We start from the raw sequence: 18,173 nt of genomic DNA, 5'->3' as shown, positions 1-18,173 counted from the left end.
TACAGGTACTAAACAAAGAAGGGAAGTGGTATGGATTGATTATGAACATCGATAAAAAAAACAACAGTATTTGGAGATCAGATAATAGGAAGGAAGATCAGTGTAAATGGTATTGAACTAGAATATGTAGAGAAGTTCACGTGTGGAGCAACATAACGTATGATCTAGACTGTAAAAAGGAAATAGCGACTAACATAGCGGAAGCAAGAGTGAGTTTGAAGGGAAAGGATAAATCTGGAAAAGCAAAGCAATTAGCTTAGAAATGAAGCTGAGCATCTTGAAAATGTGTGTATTCAGCAGCATGTTGTACGGATGTGAGATATGGGTGATAACGAAAGAGTCGAAAAGAAGAATATTGGTGTTCAAAAGGAGTTGTTATAAAAGATTCTGAGGATAAGATGGATGCAGAAGGTCACCAATGAGGAATTATATAGAAAGATACAGCCTAAAGAGAACCTACTTCAGAAGGTTATAAAATGGAAGCTACAACTATTTGGGCATATTTGCAGAATGAACGATGAACGAAAATCAAGACCCTGGTATTCGGCATAATGGATGGTTCGAATAGGAGAGGCAGACCCCACAGAGAATGGATAGATGATGTAGTAGATTGGTGTGGAGCTAGTCTACAGAACTTAAGCCACTCTGCACTGGAGGGACAACGATGGAAAGGAATAGTGACAGAGGCACCGGACACCAACTGGCGCTGAGCCCACGGTTATTGATGATGATGATGGTGATGAAGTCACCAGGACTTGATGAAACGCATCCTAGAATACTTACAGAGCTGATAGAGGGGGTTTCTGAGCCTTAAACTATCACCTTTGAAAAATCCTGGAAGTCAGGAGTGAGTCCAGAAGACTGGAAAAGAGGAAATATATTGCCCATCTATAAAAAGGGAAAAAAGAACAACCCAGGAAATTACAGACCAGTCAGTTTAAGTTCTGTGCCGGGAAAGACAATGAAGCAAAGAATTAAGAAATTCATCTGCCAACACCTGGAAAAAAATAAAGTGATATGTGACAGCCAGCATGGATTTGTGAAGAACAAGTCATGCCAGACTAATCTGATAGCTTTTTTTGACACAATAACAAGTCTTGTGGATCCAAAGGAGAGGTGGTGCATGTGGTATACCTAGACTTTAGTAAGGCATTTGACATGGTCTCACGTGATCTTCTTATTAATAAACTAAGCAAATACAACTTAGATGGGGCCACTATAAGATGGGTGCATAACTGGCTGGATGAACGTTCTCAGAGAGCAGTTATTAAAGGTTTGCAGTTATGCTGGAAGGGCATAACAAGTGGGGTTCCACAGAGATCTGTTTTGGGACCAGTTCTATTCAGTATCTTCATCAACGATTTAGATTTTGGAATAGAGAATACGCTTATAAGGTTTGCAGATGATACCAACCTGGGAGGGGTTACAACTCCTTTGAAGGATAGGCTCATAATTCAAAATGATCTGGCCAAACTGGAGAAATGGTCTGAGGTAAATAGGATGAAGTTTAATAAGGACGAATGCAAAGTACTCCAGTTAGGATGAAACAATCAGCTTCATGCCTATAGAATGGGAAGCAACTCTTTAGGAAGGAGTAATGTGGAAAGGGATTTAAGGTTCATGTTGGACCAAAGCTAAATATAAGTCAACAGTGTGATGCTGTTGCAAGAAAAGCAAACACGATTCTGGGATGCATTAATAGGGTTGTTGCAAGCAAGACACAATAAGTCATTCTTCCACTCTACTCAGCACTCATTAGGCCTCAGTTGGACTATTGTGCCCAGTTCTGGGCACCAAATTTCAAGAAAGATGTGGAGAAATTGGAGAAGGTCCAAAGAAGAGCAACAAAAATTATTAAAGATCTAGAGAACATGCACTATGAGGGAAGACTGAAAGAACTGACCTTGTTTAGTTTAGAAAAGAGAAGACTTAGAGGGTACATGATAGTGGTTTTCAAGTACCTCAAAAAGGGTTACAAAGGAAGAGTGAGAAAAACTTATCTCCTTGGCCTCTGAGGCTAGGACAAGGAGCAATGGGCTTAAACTGCAGCAAGGGAGGTTTACATTAGACATAAGGAAAACTTTCCTAACTGTCAGGGTGGTTAAACTCTGGAATAAGTTACCAAGAAGTTGTGGAATCTCTGTCCCTGGAGATGTTTAAGAGCTGGTTAGACACACACCTATCTGGGATGGTCTAGATGGTGTTTGGTCCTGCCAAGAGGGCACAGAACTGGACTCAATGACCTCTTAAGGTCCCTTCCAGTACTAGTGTTTTATGATTCTAAGGGTTGTGGGAAAACAGAATTTCACACGGTCGTCTGTTTAGGGTCTCACATTATATACTTGGCACTGTATTCTTTATTTCCCCCCTACTTGCGTACAATACCGGCTATTATCATCTTCTTAATTTTAAGGGATATTGGGTAACAAAGAAAGTTCACCAGTTTTGGTGGTTGCTCATTATTGCAGTCTTGCTGTCCTTGCTTACATCCCTGTAGGACCAAGTCCTTAATGATTAATTGGTGATCTTCTATTGAGACATAAATGGATTAAATACTAAACTGTCTCTGCTGCCATATTTTTGGGTGGGGTTTAAACATGTCATTTAACTGCAGGTGTGCTGATGCGGGGAGGACAATGGGAGCAGCTGCTCTCAGGCCCAGAATTTCAAAGGGGCCTAGAGCTCCAACTGCCACTGCCAAAGTAGCAATGTCTTGAGCTCTGGGCCCCTTTGAAATGCTGTGGAGCACCATGCAACTGCTCTACACAGGGCTGTGAGGGGGCAAGGGTGGGGGTTCACCCATGGTTGGCTTCCCTAACTCCTCCCTCTCCACCCTTGGCCTCAACCCTTCTGGGGGTGGGGAACCAGGCCCCCTTCCACCTTGCCCCCAGACCCACCATGGCTGTCAGCGCCACTGTTTAATGGCTGTGCCTAGGTTTTTATATTTGAAAAACTAAGGTGATACTTCTCAGAAATATTGTGAAATTCGTGTTTATACAAATCTGTGAAGATGTAAAGCAATAATTACCATCTTTATCTAATTATTCAATTACTTTGATTTGGCTAAAATAGGCAAATTGTCACATATATTCAATTTATGTTAATGCAGTTATTGTAGTGAGTAAGGCTGTGAGTGATCATTTTTTTGGATAAAAGGAAGATATAAAAAGGACCAGCCTTAGAAGTTAATAATACAGACTGATTGTTACTCACCTTACTTGTGCAGATAGTCCCACTGAATTTGAATAATGTGAGTAGGATTTTCCTTATTGTCACTGAATCCTTTGGTAATACAAAAATGCAATTCCTTTAATTTTAATGGCAAAATAGTTTGATTTGCATTTTCACTTTATTTTTAAAGGTCTGTTCCATTTGATTTGTTGGAAGATCTTATGTTATAAAAACAAATGGTCTGTTTATGTGCCTACTTCCGTTTTAAGAGTACGAACACTGACAGTTCTCTGGGCACTTTAAAACCATGTCAGTTTCAGGAGCTCTCCCACTCTTGCACTACTGCTAGTGCAGTTCCACTGGTGAAAACAGTAGGAGTTCTGGTGTAGACAAAGCTCAGGCCTTTTTTAATTAGGAGTCTTCATGACCAGCTCTGGGCAAGCTTAAACAACAAACTGGTAAATACCCCCGAGTCCCATCCACACTAGGGCTGTGCCTACACTACCACCCTCTTTTCAAAGAAGGATGGTAATTAGGGTGTTGGGAGTTTACTAATGAAGTGCTGCAATGCATACGCAGCACTTCAATAAGGAAATTCTGCCCCCGCAGCAACTTTGAAGTTTTAAATTTCGAAGTACTGGCTCGCGTGTAGCCGTGTTTAAAACTTTGAAGTTGCCATGGGGGGCGGGAGGGGGAATGCTTAATGAAGTGCTGCGTATGCATCGCAGCACTTCATTAGTAAACTCCCAACACCCTAATTACCATCCTTCCTTTGAAGGAGGGTGGTAGTGTAGATGCAGCCTAGGACTCTTAATATTGCCCACACTTACCTTCTGTTCATTAAAAGGAAAACCATCAAGATAAGAACAATGCTGTCACCGTAGTAAAAGGATAGGGTTTACTTAATAATTGAAAACTCTCATGAATGTTGTAAATGATGTGGAATGAACTCATTCTAATCATGACACTGTAATGTCAAGAAGTGTTGAGTTTCAGAGCTAAAATAGAATGACCTAGTATTTTGTACACATTTATTTTAGTCACGTTAAGTAAAGTATTGCAGAAAGTTAATTTTGCATCTAATAGTAAGGTTAAACAAATCTGTAGCACTGCAGCTTGGTAGTTTTGTTTGTTCTTCTAATAACATGGGGAAAATAGTTATTACTAGCTAAACTGATGATGCAGTTAAAGTAACTTGAGTGTCTTGTCAGAAATATTATCTCTGCTAGAGAGGCTCTTCATGAATGTAATAATGTTTCAGTGTACTTAACAATCAGAGGCTGAGTTAGTTATTCTTAAAAGTACATTTTGTAAATGTTGTATGCATCTTAAAAGTAACTATTACTTTAACCATTGTGTAAAGTAAATGAAATATAACATTAAAACAAGTAAAATTAAAAACTAACTGCAGCACTTTTGCATGGGGAGGCTTAGAGAACTCTGATAATAATTCTGTAAATGGCACAAGTAGTTAGGCAGAAGTTTTAAAAAGGAAGATCTAGTAATTTAAACCTACCAAGAAAGAAACTGTTGCATGACGCTAACTCGCTCTTTTTCTCTGAAATAAAGGCTATTGTTTAAAGAAGAGGTCAGTGTTAAATTCACCAACACCGTCTAAAATCTGTCTAATTAAAGTTCTGCTTTCTTGATTGGTGAGATTCATATGATTACTGAGCTCAATCAGATGAGCAAATAGAAGAGGTTCAGACAGCTTTTACTACTGCCATAAGGTTTTTATTATAAACACTTAAGTGTGGCCAATAAAGTGTGTGGGAATGAGACATTGGTGGTTGGGAAGAGTACATACAGAAGTGACCATATAAAGTAAAAAAAAATTATAAAAATAGGTAGGAAACAATACAGAAAACATATCAATGCCATACGTATGGCCTTATCAGCGTTCAGTTCTGGTGATCCACATCTCAAAAAAGACATAGAAAATAGAAAGCACCTTACGTGCCTTTTATCTGATATATTCCAGGTCATGCACATGAGAGCATTAGAAAGATGGTGAAATGTTGCACACACCTGTGGTCATATTACCTGGATGATAACCAGCTGTATATCTCATTTTGCACAGAGAAACCAGAAACAAAAAGATGCCAGAATGTCCACAAGGCATTCCCTCCTGGAATAAGAAGAGCTGGCTCAAATTAAATCAACATAGAGGTCTAGAACAGGGATTCCCAGTCTCCGGGTCATGACCCAAAAATGGGTTGTGATTAGATTGGTTAAGGGTCGCCAGTTGGGCAGTTCCAAGCTGCATGTGGTTCTCAAAGAATCCATTTGCAGTTTCTTTATGCTGCTGGCTCTGGCAACTATCTAACAATAGAGACAGCTGCCATCTCCAGCAGTTACCTCTGTCGCTGGAGATAGCCATTACCTTATGCCTAGGTGCTGAAATCTTAACTCTTGAGATAATTGGTTTTAATGACTGTTACCTGCTGGGAGCAGGAGGGCTGGGGGAGCAGCCCAGCCTAGCAGTACTGGGGAAGAGGCTATAGGGTGGGGGTCATGTCTAAGGCTGGGGCCTTTTAGGGCTGTGGGGTCTAAGGCTGGGAGCAGTTTAGGGCTTCGGGTGGGGGTGTGTCTAAGGCTGGCAGTGGTTTGGGGCTTCAGGGGGCGCTTCTAAGCCTAGGGGCAGTTTGGGGCTGCTGGCAGGGGTTAAGCCTGGGGGGAGTTTGGGGCTTGTGGGGGGGGTCTAAGTCTGGGGCAGTTTGGGTCTGTGGTAGAGGGTCTTAGGTTGGGGGCAGGGGTGGTGGTGGTGGTGATGGCTTGGGGCTGTTTTGCGTTCAGCCCCTGGAACATTTAAAATATTGCCATGTAATCCACAGTGGGGGGGGGGAAATGTTGGAGACCTCTGCTTTGCACATTACAAAGACTGCTTCCATGTCTTTGGTGGATGGGAAGGATAGCTCAGCATTTTGGGCATTGGCCTGCTAAACCCAGGGTTGTGAGTTTAATCCCTCAGTGGGCCCATTAGGGATCTGGGGCAAATAGGTTAATAATAATAATCAATTAAAAAAAAAAAGAACAGATTGTGCTTAGCTCTGCCAGGAAGATGGGGACTGGATCTGATGACCTCTCAATGTCCCTTCCTGTTTTATGAGATGTGTATCTCCATATTTGGAGTGATCCCAGGCAAGCCACTTAATAGTTTCTTGCAATAAGTTTTGTCCTCCCCCTTTTCCCCTCTTTCTCTTCTATGTAGCTGATTTCTAAGTTTTCATTTTTTGTTTCTGACTTCCCCCCCGTCCTTCAGCCTCAGAGTGTGGGGTTTAAGTCAGGGCCCGGGGGGAGTGATTCGAGGATGAGTCTTCCGCACGACAACTCAGATTAAGTATAATAAAATAATAAACTATAATAAATAGTGTTATTATTTTATTAATGTATTTTCCTTTTTTATGGAATAACTATTAATATATAAACATGAAGTGGCACAATTTTATATTCTTGCCTCAGGCACAAAATTAGCTAGTTACGGTACTGCTCCCCCCCCGCTCGCCAGTTTTAGAATTGCCTTGGGTCACCAAGTCTTCCTGAATTGTCAAAAGGGGTACCCATCTGGAAAAGGTTGTGAACTGCTGGTCTAGAAGGAGAAAATGCTTTGAATACTTAGACAGGATGCTGTACTGAACTTCTATTGCTGATATGTACCCTCACCCCTTCTCAAATAATGACGTTAAGCCTGAGGATTCTGTCCATCTTTACCCCCAGATATAAGTGATCAGGGTGACAGACTGACACTATGGTATATCCTGGATATATCCTTCATGGAAGTCAGATAAACTTTACTGAATTTATTTTAACTTCACAGAATTAGGTTTAATACATTTCTGTAGATTGTGTTTAAATGCAATTATGTTCCTATTTACGTGGAATTGTATTTAACTCCTCTAGGATGAGGAAGATGCACATGTAATTCCACTAGTTATTAACCCTTTGAAACCACTTACTGGAGAGGTAGCTTTACAATAGTTCAAATACCAGGGACCAACTGACAAAGTATTTATGCATAAATAGCCTGGTTGTAATCAATCTCAGGACCTCGTTCATGATCCAACAAATGGGCAGGGCCTGCTTCCGTGGAGGACCCCAGCCCTTAGGGATAGTTTGGAGTGACTTGATCTGTAGATGCTTCAAAAGGCTCTGTGCTTGCTCTGCGCTAAAGCCATGATGAACCTGATATCACAAAGAAACTCCTTGTGTGGTGTGTTGATGACAAACTCATGCCAGAGCCAGTATTAGGGTTGGGGTGATCTATGGTAACCATAGTAGCTTGCATGTACATTTTTAAATAATACATAAGAATGGCCATACTGGGTCAGACCAAAGGTCCATCCATCCCAGTGTCCTGTCTGCCAACAGTGGCCAATTCCAGGTGCCCCAGAGAGAGTGGCTTGAACAGGTAACGATCAAGTGACCTCTCTCTTGTCATCTATCTCCAGCCTCTGACAAACAGAGGCCAGGGATGCTGTTCCTACTCCCTGGCTAATAGCCATTAATGGACCTAACGTCCATGAATTTATCTAGCTCTTTTTAAAACTCTGTTACAGTCCTAGCCTTCACAGCCTTCTCTGGCAAGGAGTTCCACAGGTTGACTGTGCTCTGCGAAAAAGAACTTAGTTTTATTTGTTTTAAACTTGCCACCTATTAATTTCATGTGGTGTCCGCTAGTTCTGATATTATGGGAACAAGTAAATTTTGCTTGTTCACTTTCTCCACACCACTCATAATTTTATATACCTCTATTATATCCCCCTTAATCTCCTCTTTTCTAAGCTGAAAAGTCCTAGTCACTTTGATCTCTCTTCAGAGGGGACCCGTTCCAAACCCCTAATCATTTCAGTTGCCCTTTTCTGAACCTTTTTTAATGCCAGAATATCTTTTTTGAGATGAGAAGACCACATCTGTATGCAGTATTCAAGATGTGGGCATACCATGGTTTTATACAAGGGCAGTAAGATATTCTCCATCTTATTTCTCTATCCCATTTTAAATGATTCCTAACATCCTGTTTGCTTTTTTGACGACCGCTGCACGCTGCCTGGATGTTTTCAGAGAACTATCATTGATCACTCCAAGATCTCTTTCCTGATGAATTGTAGCTAAATTAGCCCCCATCATACTGTACGTATAGTTGGGGTTATTTTTTCTAATATGCATTACTTTCCATTTTTCCACATTACATTTCATTTGCCATTTTGTTGCCCCATCACTCACTTTTGTGAGATCTTTTTGAAGTTCGTCACAGTGTGCTTTGGTCATAACTATCTTGAGCAGTTCGGTGTTGTCTGCAAACTTTGCCACTCACCCTTTATCCCTTACCCCCTTTTTATGATTGTTATTATTGTTAATGCTGTGTGATAACTAACTGTGAGCAGTCACATTGTTAACAATTGCTGAAGAGACTGCCATTTTTGGGCAGCCTGTCTTTGCACAGAATAACACAATGGTGGTAGGGAACTGTTCAGTCCAGAGATATCCTCATCTGGATGGAATGAGAAGCTTGTCTCCACATAAGAAGATGTCTTATTATTTTATATATTAAGACAGATGATGGCCAGGGTAGCCAGAGGCCTGAGAGTGGGTGCCCTTGGTGTGCCCCAGAAGGCAAGTGCAGATGCAGTTGCCCTGAATGGTGACAATTAGTTAGCTCTCAGTTGTAATATAAGCCACCAAGGTTTATTCCACTTGGAGTTTTCTAGGAAACCCTAATCCTTCTTCCTAGAGGAGGATCTGGCCAAAGGGATCCATGAGGTTTGTCACCTACAGTCTGGACTACTATAACTCAGGGCTTGTCACCACAAGCATTACATTCAAAACAAGCTTCAGTGTGAGTTTGCCAGGCACTGACTGACAATGTGGAGCTTGCTGACCCACACTAACTGTTCCTTAGTGTGCTTTGATCTTCCCTGCTGTCAGTGGTGCATCAGGTTTTATCTACCTACTTTCAGTGGCGTATTAGTAACAAAAAGGAAATGGGTAAACTAACTAACACTAATTTCCATATTCCTCAAATGAGAAGGGGTTAAACACTGTTTACCCACATTTACCCCCTGCTACACCACTGCCCACTTTGAGACAGGAGTTGATCAAAGCTCGCTAACTAACAGTGTAAGTCAGCAGACTTCATACAGACAGTCTGCACAGATTAGCACGGGATAGATTCACACCTTAGCTTGTTATAATCTAAAAGTTCATGTAGACAAGATGTGACTTTATCTGGTATTGAATGTAAATGTAATGAAAATCAGCTGCCCACCTCCTCAGTGAAAGAGATTGTTGTGAGTGAATCATCTCTCAGCTACATCAGCAACCTATCAAGACAATTCCTTTGGGACATCAGGATGAAATATGCAAAGCTGGAAATAAAGGGTTTTCAGTCAAGGGAATTTGGCTATGAAACTGGTCAAATAGGAGATTTTCTCTTTAGACAAAGCATTTTCACCATAACTAACATAGTGGTTATTATTTGAAGAGAAAAAAAATTGTCTGTCCTGACAAGTTCAGGGCAGAGGGCTGCTACAGAGTAGGGGAAAGGCAGCCCAAAAAGGGTAAAAGGCCTGCTAATGAGACATGGAGGTCTCTAGGACAATTAGGAGCAGCTGAATGGCAGTTCAGCCCCTTTTGGTTGGCTTGTTTATCATTATAGTGATTAACAGTGAAGGGGCGAGCATTTATGACTGTTCGAACTCTCATTGGTGCTTGAGCTGGCCCAGGCAGATTGGAGTCAGCTGACTTCAATCCAGGCCTTCTGGAAGCCTTTAAAAGCCTCCCCAGTTAGAAGGAGTAGGAGAGAGAAGGAGAGGTAGGGAGGTGAAGGAGAGGCAAAGAGATGCCAAGGCTACGTTTGCACTGCAGAGATCTTTCCAAAGAAGCTCTTCTAGAAGATCTCTTCTGAAAGAGCGTCCTCTGAAAGACGGCGTCCACACACAAAGGAGTAGATCAAAAGAGTGATCTCCTCTTTTAAATGAGAGCATCCACACAGCCCCACACTCTTTCAAAAGAACAGACCATGGGTCAAAAATGAAGACTATGCTTTCGAAAGAAGGGCCCTGTGGAACATCTACACACATTTTCTTTTGAAAGAAGCTTTCGAAAGGGAGCACTGTTCCTGAAACAGGAAAGGAAGAGTGATTTCAAAAGGAGCACCACATTCTTTCGATTTACTTTTGAAAGAACACTTTTTGTGTGCAGATGCTCCATGGGCTCTTTTGAAAGAGCCTCTTCTTTTGAAAAATCTTTTGAAAGAACTTGCTCAACCCTTAGCTAGGTTATATTTAATGTAAGAAGAGGCAGAGGCAAGCAAACATAAGGGAGATTACTTCAAATTGTAGAGAGGGAAAACAGAGAAATTTGGTTGGAACAGTAATCTCGTTAATGGAATAATAAGAAGGTAACATTAAATGCTTATGAAAATAATAAACTAAAATTATGATAATAATAAAAGGTTTTTCAGTTATATCTTGTCACCTCAAGAGATGGTGCAGTCTCCCTGGCAGCAAAGTTCAGTTTCATCCCAGCTGTCCCACCTTTGCCTCTCTCTGCCTTGCCATGATTATTTGCTTCCAGGTGGAAATGACTGCACTTCTCTCCAACAGGTCACCTGCAAACAATAGCTTTTTACCCAGAGGACCACACGTGTTCTCCAGGCTCACAAACTGTATTTCCTCTGATACTGCCCCATGGTCAGTCTCACTAATCATACACTCCATACCCCTCGCGACCTTGCTCTTTGAAAACTGTCCATCAAGGTCCAGCTTCCTCTTCCCAGTTTCATCAACAAATCCCCTTTCTACTCTAGCACAGCCTCTTTCACCTCCTTTTGCTCTAGCTGTCTTTGCTCTCCACTTTGGGCAGATTGAATCCCTTCCCAGCTTGAGCTGCCCTTTCATTGACTGTCTGTCTTCCCAGGACAACATTTGTTTTGCTGCATCACATCTCTAGGCCCTAACATTACTCCTCTCTGTCATAGCACCCTATTTCATCTCCCTTCCACGTGTCATTTCTCATCCTTCTGTATTCAAATAAATTCATTTATATCTCTGTCTATTCCATGCAAATGTGTTTGTACCTTAGTCCTTGGCTGTAGATAATGGATTGTGTGGTGTGCCCTGGATGGAAGCTGGAGGCATGTAAATAAGCATAGTGGTCCATGGATTTCCATTATAGTATGCTGTTTATGTGACCATCACTTGTTTGCACTGTAGGGTCCAGGAAGTGACTGGTCCAAGCTGAGGTTGATGGTGGTTTTGAAAGTGTTGAAATCATGGTGGAGCTCTTCAAGAGCCTCCTTCTCATGGGTCCAGATGATGAAGATATCATCAGTGTAGTCCAAGTAGAGGAAGAGCACTAGGGGATGAGAGCTGAGGAAGCATTATTCCATGTTGGCCATAAGAATGTTGGGATACTGTGGGACCATGCAGGTGCCCATAGCAGTGCCACTGATTTGAAGGTGTAAGTTGTCCTCAAATCTGAAATAGTTGTGGGTGAGGACAAAGCTCCACCCCCAGTTGTGCCTTGGCATCATCAGGGATACTGTTTCTAACAGTTTGAAGTCCATCTTCATGTGGGATATTGGTGTAAAGGGCCTCTACATCCATGGTGGCCAGGATGGTGTTTTCAGGAAGGTCACTGACATATTGTAGTTTCCTCAGGAAGTTGGTGGTGTCTCAAAGATAGCTGGGAGTGCTGATAGCCTTGGGTCTGAGTAGAGAGTCCACATATCCAGACAATCCTGTATTGAGAGTGCCAATGCCTGAGATGATGCAACATCTGGGATTTCCAGGTTTATGGACTGGGGAGTCAATCAAGGAGGCTGACAAAGAAGGTGCTGCTGTCATAATGAATAGGGCAGACTACCAAAAGGAGGCTGCCAGGCAACTCTCTAATACCATATTCTACAAGCCACTGTCTTCTGATCCTACTGAGGAGTATTCAAAGAAACTATACCAACTGCTCAAGACGCTCCCTACGAAAGTACAGGAACAAATCTGCACAGACACACCTCTAGAGCCCCAACCGGGTTTATTCTGTCTACTACTCAAGATCCATAAACCTGATAAACATTCAGTCTTTCCAGGTGTCATCGTTTTGTAGTGTATTTAGCTTTGTTAAGCCTAGAATACGGTGGAGGCACCCCTCATTTCAAATATTTGTGGTCTTTTCTTAAGGTGCAAGCAAATCTGCCATATTTTCATTTGAAATTCTAGTGAGAGATAATGATGACAGCCTCGGCATTTCTCTGCTATGTGCTTCTTACTGCTATGTCAGACAGTTTTTGAGTGACCATATTGCCACGGAGCAGGAAGCAGTGAAGTGGAGCAGGTCATTCTTGCTCATCGTTAGAAAGCCACAGGACACAGAGATTTTAGAGTGTAATGCTCCTTTTTATCTTCTCAGAACCATAATCAACATGATCCCAAAAGAGGATGTTCTGGGAATGCCATTTAAATGACTCCATAGCATTTTCATAATAACTTTTTCCTACAAGTTTTCCAAAGGATGGGATAAAATAAGCTATTATTTCATATTTGCCTGCTCCTTACATAGTCCAGAAGACCTGTAGGGATCTCAGATGCCCAGTCAGGTTCAGAGAATGAGTGAGAACCTGCCTGTAATAACTGCTTTTGTCTATTAGAGGTGGCTGTGGTGCTGGGCACCAGCTCTCAGAGCATCGCATTTTTCTTTAATCTTTCCAGTACTTTCAGTGCAGCTTCTGCTGGTGCCCAGGGAATGATGAGGAAGGAAGAAAGTGAAGGAAATAGCCTGATATGAATTCAGGGGAATGAGGATCAGAATAGGAACAGCAACAATTTTTTCACAGGCTGCATTAGGCTCTACACTGTCTAAAACCAGAGCTAAAAGTCCCAGATTCCTTTTCCCTCAGTTACCTCCTGACTCTCTTTGGCTTCTAGTGACTTCTCCACATTCCCCAATTACTCTTCTCTATTTCCAAACTCTGCTTCTTCAAAGTAAAAGCAATAGTATCATGTTTCTCTCTCTATTTCCTTCCCACTACTCTACAGCACCCTGTAGGGGAAATAAATGACAATTTAGCTGATAATTAAGCATCCACAAATCATGAGTCAGGCTCCTTAAAATCATAAGATTTAATAATAAGAAAATGTGCAATTCTTTCTATTTGCTGTCTAATTTCTGAGCCCCAGGTATGCTCAGGTCAGGTTTTCAGCATTCCTTAGAAATTCTGAGGACCAGAAACTTAATTTTTTAAATTAAAGCTGACATTCTCCTGTAATCATTTGACTCCAGGAGCTGAGGCTTTAAAAAAAACAAACAAAACAAAACAAAAGAAAAAGAAACCAACCACCACACAGAACCTGAAATAAAATGCAGTTGGCAACACTGAGATAATATAATGCCACACTGGTAAGAAATGTTACAGATGCAGCTGCAGAATACTTGCATGCAAAGTTTGCAAGGCATGTGTCTTAAAACATTTTAATAATAATTCACCTGTACAGTAGGAGTGGGAAAAGCAAAGTAAATAATGAATGCCTAAAAAGTTAGGAATGGTGAAAATAGGGAAAAAGGCACCAACCAATCTTTCTTTTATGCAGAGGCACCTGGTTTGTTAACAGCTAGGCCTCTCTTTGTGATTTTCCTGTCAGGATGTCCCACTCTTATGTCTTCCAATAGTTGGTCGCACACAAGAACTGTGTTAAGTAATCAGTGACTCTCCCTTTACAGTAGCTGGTCTTCACTGAGTATGTGCTTTGCACATGATTACTGCTGAAATTAAACCTCTGTCCCATATATTTAATACTGTTAAAATGGATGAGAAGAGGTAGAACTTTAATATACAAACGGTGTGCTTTTTTCTTGAAATATTTTTTCAGTTCTCTTTACTGCAGTACTTCTTATTTAATTTTGTTTTGAAAATGTAAGCATAAACTTATGCATGCAAATGAATAAAACAACTTTTCATTGATCTATTTGCTTGTGCAGGAAATTGCATCAACAATTTGAAATGTATAAGGAGCAAGTGAAGAAAATGGGTGAAGAATCACAGCAGCAGCAGGAGCAGAAGGGTGATGCCCCCACCTGTGGTATCTGCCACAAAACAAAATTTGCAGATGGCTGTGGCCATAATTGTTCATATTGCCAAACTAAATTCTGTGCACGTTGTGGAGGAAGAGTATCTTTACGCTCAAATAAGGTATGGAATTTTATTAAAATACCTATCACTGAGTTTTCATATTGATGTTGCTTAATATGAAGCATGATGTAATTTGGTATAGAATTCTTTGAAGATTTTTATAGTAATTTGTCCACAGTTATCAGAGAAAAAAATGGCTCTCCTAGGACATAACTGTGTCCGTCCACAAATTTGATATCTGTTGTTCAGGATAATGAGTAATGCCCTATGGTTATTGCTCAAACAACTTCTCCTTCAAGGAGAAAACTGTATTTTAGGTCTCTTAAGACCTTTGTTTCTTTCACAAAGAATCTTCATTAGAACTCTGGTTCACCTCTGATTGGATTCACAGTATCAGGGCCTAAATTTGGAAGAAAAGGAATTTATTTAGTGACAATCACGTTAAATTATGTAGGATTAGAATTTAGAGCAAGGAATAGTTCCTGGTTGTGTCAGACCCAGGCTCACTAGGACAAGGCTTCTAGCTTTATTTTCCCTCAGTTTGATAATGGATGTTATGTTTACCTACTTCCATAGTGTCATTTAAGGGAGCTAATTAAGATGATGTGTGTAAAATACCTTTTCCACTTCAGTGCTGTACATATAGATTTTAGTGAGAGAGAGAGAGACAAACTTTCAAGCTACATAGAGCTCTTCCTCAGGCCTGGGAAAGTACTCAGAATGTCACAATTAAATATAAGATCAAACATATAGTTTAGCATGAGGCAGAGGACTGAGAGATTGAATAGAGTGATTGCTTTATGAAGAATGTTCACCTACAGGTGATATGGTGCATTTGTTTTTTATAATTTTCCTTTGTCAATTCATCTGAAAGCCTTCTGTTTGTCTAGTTTCACATGCATAGTTGCTATGGTCACTTAGTGCACTGGGTGTGGTATAACACGTTGGCTACGTCTACACGTGAACGCTACATCAAAATAGCTTATTTCGATGTAGGGACATCGAAATAGGCTATTTCGATGAGTAACGTCTACACGTCCTCCAGGGCTGGCAATGTCGATGTTCAACTTCGACGTTGCGCAGCACCACATCGAAATAGGCGCTGCGAGGGAACGTCTACACGCCAAAGTAGCACACATCGAAATAAGGGTGCCAGGCACAGCTGCAGACAGGGTCACAGGGCGGACTCAACAGCAAGCCGCTCCCTTAAAGGGCCCCTCCCAGACACAGTTGCACTAAACAACACAAGATACACAGAGCCGATAACTGGTTGCAGACCCTGTGCCTGCAGCATGGATCCCCAGCTGCTGCAGTAGCAGCCAGAAGCCCTGGGCTAAGGGCTGCTGCCAACGGTGACCATAGAGCCCCGCAGGGGCTGGAGAGAGAGCATCTCTCAACCCCTCAGCTGATGGCCGCCATGGCGGACCCCGCTATTTCGAAGTTGCGGGATGCGCAATGACTACACAGTCCCTACTTCGACGTTGAACGTCGAAGTAGGGCGCTATTCCTATCCCCTCATGGGGTTAGCGACTTCGACATCTCGCCGCCTAACATCAAAGTTAACTTCGAAATAGCGCCCGACGCGTGTAGCCGTGACGGGCGCTATTTCGAAGTTAGTGCCACTACTTCAAAGTAGCGTGCACGTGTAGACACGGCTGTTGTGAGCTTGGAGAAGTTAGTGGCTTTTTTATGGCCATAAATGGAGGATCACGAAAGATTTCTTTCAGAATGGGACCACCATCAAGTATAGGTTGTAGTTGTTTGATGATACCCCATACGGGTTCAAGTGTGCAGTGGTAAGTGACATATAAAGGCACACTGCTAGAGAGGGGTTTATTTCTGTATTGAAACAAAATTATATGTGACAAAACCACCATATCACTCGTGAAGAACGCTTTTCACAAAACAAACCCTTGATATCTGACATATCAGTGCACAGCCTGTAAGGAAATGTTCATAACACTTTCAAAAGTAAAGCCTAGGAGCTTAAATTCACAACTTTGCTTGACACTAAAATTCATGGTCTTAAGATACTGAATTTATGGTTTATTACAATAACCTGTAACCCATTAATTCCCCCTTTTTATCCTGTCACTACAGGGGTGTTAAAGGGCCACATCATCTCAAAACGTATCTTAGAATATGTGCTAATTGCTTATGCTAAATTATACTTTTAATTTTGTATTTAGCTGTGACACTTACGCTGTGTCTACTCTTGCCCCCAACTTTGAAGGGAACATGGTAATCAGGACCATGGGAGATTACTAATCAACTTCATTAGGCTAATTTTCCCCTGTGGTAACTTTGAAGCATCAGACTTCGAAGTGCTGGCATGCATGTAGAAGGAGTAAACGGACTTCGAAGTAGCCTGCTACACACACGCTTGCACTTCTAAGTTTGACGCTTTGAAGTTGCTGTGGTGGAAATTAGCCTAATGAAGTGCTGCATATTCAGTTCATTAGTAATCTCCTGTGGCCCTGATTACCATGCCCCCTTCAAAATTGGGGGCAAGTGTAGGCACAGCCTTAGACTGTCTTCCCCAGACCTGTGGCAGCAGCTATTCCGTCACCCATATTCTGGGACCTTCATGGTTACAACACTGAATGCTTCTCTTAGAGTGGCCAAAAATGATCTTAACAGTTTAAAAAGCTGATGATGCATTGCTACAAATTGAGCATGGCAACATGATTGGAGAGTGTGCTCAAAGTGTTTTGAGGAGCTGAAACTCTCATGGTGCATCTACACTAGGAACTAACTTCGAAGTTAACTTTGACATTAGGAGCTATTTCAAAGTAGCCTTCAGAGAGTCTGTACACATTGTCCCTTACTTTGAAGTTAACTTCAAAGTAGGGAGCCCAACGTACTCTGGGAATGGAGTAGTGCCCTGCTTTGCAGTTTAAGAAATAGGGTGTGTGTAGACGCAACTTACAAGTTATTTTTGTAGTGTACACATGGCCCCAGTAAACCTAGTTGATATAGTCTTCTTCAGTTCATGGTGAATATGCAGCTGTCCCTGACCTCCAACTGTGCAACAATCCAAGTGGTAATAATGTGGGACAGGCCATCTGCCATCCCTTGAATTGAATACTTTTGGAGACTCCTTCCTTCGCTCCTCTTTCATTTTTTTTCTTCACTTCTTCTACCCTCTCTGTTTGAGCTCTGTTATTTATATAAACTGCTCTATGCCTGCTATTTAACCATTATCACAAATTGTCTCTGATAACTATACTTAAAAAGAATATTGATACTATGATTTGAACTTATTAAGATGCACATATTGTTAGCCTTTGATTCATGTAATTTTATTACTTTTGCCTTCTTCTTGTCATTCTCATGTGCCTACTTATCTTAATGTAGATTGTAAACTCTTTTAGGAGAGGGATTATCTTCCTATGTGTATATTAAACATTGTGTACAAAGAGACTCCTATTCTGGTTGTGGCCTTTTGAGCACCACCACAATACAAGTGAGTTCAAACTAGCTAGAGACATAAAGGATAACAATAAAACATTCTACAAATATATTAGAAGTAATATGAATACCAAGGACAGAGTAGGCCTGTTACTCAATAACGAGGGAAAACCAATAACAGGTAATGTGGATATGCCAGAGGCACTAAGTGACTTGTTTCAAATTTCACCAAGATGATAGGTGGTGATTGGACGCCTAATGTTGCAAATGCTGGTGAAAATGAGCTAGATTCAGAAGTTAAAATAGGAAATGTAATGTAGCATCCTTCAGTCTACGTAGACTATGGATCGCGCCCTTCATAGTTCCGTTTGGCATCCTCATTTGTAGCATCAGCTGTGACTGTGAAGACCCACACAAGAGTGACAGTCCTTGCTGCATCTGTTGCATATGTAATGGGTGTCTGGCAGGT

General features: G+C 41.4%; 1 protein-coding gene across 23 annotated transcripts in view; it reads left to right on the top strand.

The window, feature by feature from the left end:
* The window catches only part of RIMS2 (regulating synaptic membrane exocytosis 2), a 724,335-nt gene that overhangs the window by 93,443 nt on the left and 612,719 nt on the right, over nucleotides 1-18,173 (top strand). For all 23 annotated transcript variants that reach the window (XM_074986776.1, XM_074986775.1, XM_074986795.1 and 20 more), the window contains one exon: nucleotides 14,143-14,353. In XM_074986776.1, the coding sequence (XP_074842877.1) occupies nucleotides 14,143-14,353 (211 nt within the window). The remainder of the gene's footprint in view (nucleotides 1-14,142; nucleotides 14,354-18,173) is intronic.

This window comes from Carettochelys insculpta, chromosome 2 (assembly GCF_033958435.1).
Source record: "Carettochelys insculpta isolate YL-2023 chromosome 2, ASM3395843v1, whole genome shotgun sequence".
NCBI lineage: Eukaryota > Metazoa > Chordata > Testudines > Carettochelyidae > Carettochelys > Carettochelys insculpta.
The sequence above is the reverse complement of the archived record's forward strand: the minus strand, read 5'-3'. Positions and strand labels throughout refer to the sequence as shown.